This window comes from Orycteropus afer, unplaced genomic scaffold (genome assembly GCF_000298275.1).
Source record: "Orycteropus afer afer isolate SDZICR_OR568_19922 unplaced genomic scaffold, OryAfe1.0 scaffold00037, whole genome shotgun sequence".
NCBI classification, from domain to species: domain Eukaryota; kingdom Metazoa; phylum Chordata; class Mammalia; order Tubulidentata; family Orycteropodidae; genus Orycteropus; species Orycteropus afer.
Window position 1 is genome coordinate 14,893,004 of NW_006921624.1, and position 1,950 is coordinate 14,894,953.

The 1,950-nt window shown below is 42.6% G+C and overlaps 1 protein-coding gene across 1 annotated transcript in view; it reads right to left on the reverse strand.

Annotated features, from left to right (window-relative positions):
- The window catches only part of HSDL2 (hydroxysteroid dehydrogenase like 2), a 115,460-nt gene that overhangs the window by 10,752 nt on the left and 102,758 nt on the right, over positions 1-1,950 (reverse strand). The window contains exon 11 of the mRNA XM_042780383.1: positions 754-882. Within this exon, the coding sequence (XP_042636317.1) occupies positions 754-882 (129 nt within the window). The remainder of the gene's footprint in view (positions 1-753; positions 883-1,950) is intronic.

The following is a 1,950-nucleotide window of genomic DNA, read 5'->3' on the forward strand; positions in this document are numbered from 1 at the left end:
GCACTACTTAAATAAGAGAAAATACCCTTATTTATTTTTTTTCTGGCACAGCTACAGGTCCATGGGCAGAATAGAGAATCATGTAAAAGAGTCTCTGGTTTAGGGATTCCACATAGATGACAGTCACTGGGCCACGGCACAGGCCTAGTATCTGTCTCTCTTTACAGCAGCTGGCAAGACTGAGGAGCTCTGGTGATATAGCTGGTAAGACATTTGGCTGCTAAGTAGAAGGTCAACAGTTCAAAGCCACTAGCTGCTCCGAGGGAGGAAGATCGGGCAATCTACTTCCATAAAGATTTACAGCCTCGGAAACCCAGTTGGGGTCACTATGAGGCAGAATCAACTCGATGGCCGTGAGGTTGGCAAGACCAAGGCATGCCCTTAACCTCAATGAATGAGCTGCAGCTGAGTTCAGCACCTCTGGTAACCGAAGTTCTTATGGGAAATGTGATCTCTTAGTAAAATGAAGCCCACCTACAAGTCCTGTCTGTTCTCAACATTATCTTACTGGCTTCTCAGTAATGCAAAAAGGGAATCTGACATCTATTCCTCGTTTGTGGGATGAGGTAAAGGCAGCAGGAGGGCCAACAGTAAGAACAGCCTTCCCAAGACGGCACGTCCTGCAACATCAATAGTTGCTAAGATGCCACTGCTACACACATTGGTAAACCTTGATTATGTGGAAAGGGATAAAGCAAAAGGTCAGAACTACATTTTCCTTAAATAAGGAAGCTGGTAAAATTGAAAACTCACCAGAAAACATTTTTACAAAATCTTCAGTAGACATGCTCATCACCACATCTGCCCGGTTAGTGGGCTCTCCATACCCGACAATTCCACCTTTGTTTTTAAGATCAAGAAACCATGTTCCACCATCCTCACCTACACAGAAGAGAAGCAGACAGAAATAAGTGTCAAAGGCATTCTGCTCTTCTAAACTACATAACTGCTATGATTAGAATCAACTTACATAATGCCATTTCCCAAGTTAAAATCCTTAGGCATTCTATCGGTTAAATTCAGCAAATACTTATTAAGTACTTATTATGTGTGAGGCACTATACTAGGCTCTGAAGACTGCAATAAACCAGAAAAATATGGTTCTGCTTACAAAAGACGATGAAGAGGATGTGAGGGCCTATTAATAAAGGGTCAGGAAAGCACCATTTTAAGATGCTAGACCAAAACTAACCAATATTTAAAGCTGACATTTGAAAATTAAGAATGAGCTAGACGAAGTATGAAAGTGTTTCAAGCAATGGGAATGAGACCTGCAGAAACCAGAATCACCAGTGCAGCATGTCTAAGGAACTGAAGACGGTACAGTTAAAAAAAAACCTACTGCCATCAAGTCCCAGCGTAAAGAACTCTGGTGGCACAGTGCCTTAGGCATTTGATTGCTAAGGTTGGTGGTTCAAACCCATCAGCCACCCTGCAGAAAGAAGATGGTGTAATCTACTTTTGTGAAGATTTGCCACCTCAGAAACCCAAAAAGGTTGCTATGATTTTTTTTTTTTTTTAAACTGCAGCGTAGAGAATATATTGGAGAGGGATCAGAGGATGGAGAAGGCTCCCTAAGATGGTGTTTGAGTAGTCCAGGAGCTTCAGGATGCATGCCTGGATCAGGATTGGGGCAGTAGGGATGGAGAAAAGTAGACATATATGATACATAATTTCAAAATAGAACCACAAAACCAGGTAACTGACAGAACTAGATGGTTTCTGGCTACCACTGTCAACCACTCGGAGGGGCATCTATGTAGGAGATCCTGGATAGAGTGGGAGAACAATGTAGAACAAAACTCAAAATCATTTGAAAAAAAAAAAAGGGGGGACCAGGTTTGCTGGTCTGATAAGAGCCTAGTGGAACCACTGAGACTATGGCCGGCCCCTAGCTACCCTTCAGGTCTGAAATTAAACCCAAACCTGTAGCTTCCAGCCAAACAAAAG